Source organism: Diceros bicornis, chromosome 31 (assembly GCF_020826845.1).
Source record: "Diceros bicornis minor isolate mBicDic1 chromosome 31, mDicBic1.mat.cur, whole genome shotgun sequence".
Taxonomy (NCBI): Eukaryota; Metazoa; Chordata; class Mammalia; order Perissodactyla; family Rhinocerotidae; genus Diceros; species Diceros bicornis.
The window spans coordinates 13,732,427-13,734,418 of NC_080770.1; the positions used below are offsets into that span (position 1 = coordinate 13,732,427).

The window sequence follows — 1,992 nt, forward strand, 5'->3', positions numbered from 1 at the left end:
AAATTAGTTTTTGAGTAATGAGAATGGATTTCTCTTTGTGTAGGATTCCTGAGGTTCTTCATTTCTCTAAACTTATCACAAGAATGTGAATCTGACATGTCTAGTTCTGCATAAGAGAAATCCCTCCAGGCCATTATGGAAAATCTTCATAAGCTTCTTCATTCCTGATGGGAATCCCAGAGGACAGCCATTGCGTATCTTTGAGGTTCCCAATAGGTCACAAGCTCATATGGAGTTTAAGCAGAAAAAAATGTCTTGATCTGAGATGGGCCATATATACCCATATATGTGTACTTCAGGTGCACTGATCATGAGATCTTTCTAGAACAGGATTGCACTTTGGCATAGACAAGTCCAGTAATGTAATAAATTACATTTGAATGGTGATGAGCAATTGATTGATTGGGTGTCTGAAGACTTATATCTGTAATTAGGTTAATATGAGATCTTGAGAAAATCACTCTTTCTCTAGGCTTCCATTTACTTACCTGTTGAAAAGGAGTTAGAGTCAATCATCTCATCTGTCTCTTCACCTGCCATATAGTTGTCCTGATTGACACATTGTTCTTTGAGTGGAAATACATCATTCAGCTCAATCCTTTAACACTAGTTACTTCATGCTTACTGGCAGTGTGGGTTATCAGTAGGATACTAACTTAAATAGAAAAATAAATTGTTACCTAGTAAGTGTAGTTAGTTTATTGACAATATATTTGAGTATATAAATAAAAGTTTGTGGGAAAAATAATGAAAGGAGCCCTTGGTGATGAAGAGGTTGGAGACTCTTACTCTATTCCATCACAGAAGGCATGAGTCTTCTCTTCAGTCTCCTCATGGCTGACTTCATCTCCTGGTTCCTCAGAGTGTAGATCAAGGGGTTCATCAGAGGGGAAATGACAGTGAAGGTGACAGAGATGGCCTTATCTGTGGGAAGGGCAGTGAAAGGCCGGGCGTAGACATAGACGCAGGGCACAAAGTGCAGGGTGACCACAGTGATGTGTGAGGTGCAGGTGGAGATGGCTTTCCTCCTGCCCTCCCCTGCCTGAGACCTCAGCATCATTAGGATGACTGTGTAGGACACAAGCAGAAAGATAAACCACAAGGTAGTGACTAAGCCATTGTTGGAAATCATCAGGATCTCTAGAGCAAAGGTGTCTGTACAGGCAAGTTTGAGGACCTGGGGGACATCACAGTAGAAGGTGTCAAGAACGTTGGGTCCACAGAATGGGAGGGGCAGCAATAGGGAAATCTGCACGATGGAGTGGATTAAGCCCCCCACCCAGGAAGCCACAATGAGAGCAGAGCTTCGTCCCCTACTCATGATGGTCACATAGCGCAGGGGCTTGGAGATGGCTATGTAGCGATCAAAGGCCATCACTGAGAGAGAAAAAATATCTGCTCCACCGAGGAGGTGGAAGAAAAACATCTGTGTCATGCAGCCTGAATAGGATATGGTCTTTATCTTTGACAGAAGGTCTACTAGGACCTTGGGAGCAGTAATGGAGGAGAAGCAGATGTCAAGGACTGATAGATTGCGAAGCAGAAAGTACATGGGGGTGTGAAGGCGAGACTCACAGGTCACAGTGACCATGATGAGGAGGTTTCCCAGTAGAGTTGTCATGTACACAAAACACAAAAGAAGAAATAAGACCAAGCTCAGGTCTTGGGATTGAGTAAGTCCCAGAAATATAAATTCTTTTATCCTGGTGCCATTTCCTGACTCCATTGAATCATGTTTCTTCTTTTTTGTGTAGCTTGGAAAAAATTAAAAGTGTTATTTCAGAAAGAGTTTACTCTCCCTTAATAGATTCAGGTTTACAGAGTCAGGTATTAGGTCTGAAGACTAGTGAGGTGTTATCACCACATGAAGAGCTGTTCTGAGTTTATTGGTAACATGTCCAAAATGACATGTTATTACAAAAGCATGCCTTTAATTATTCTTTCATCTGTAAATGATAAGTATTTTAGAAAATGCATAAAAATTGTGTTCTC

General features: G+C 41.5%; 1 protein-coding gene across 1 annotated transcript; it reads right to left on the bottom strand.

Annotated features, from left to right (window-relative positions):
• Window positions 1-743: 743 nt before the first annotated feature.
• Window positions 744-1,726, bottom strand: LOC131395016 (olfactory receptor 4D11). The gene has a single exon (XM_058526790.1). It carries the CDS (start codon window positions 1,724-1,726, stop codon window positions 791-793), a length of 936 nt encoding a protein of 311 aa, XP_058382773.1. The 3' UTR covers window positions 744-790.
• Window positions 1,727-1,992: the final 266 nt, after the last annotated feature.

Coding starts and splice junctions, on each gene's coding strand:
- LOC131395016 (XM_058526790.1), bottom strand. CDS start 1,726: ATGGAGTCAGGAAATGGCACCAGGATAAAAGAATTTATATTTCTGGGA.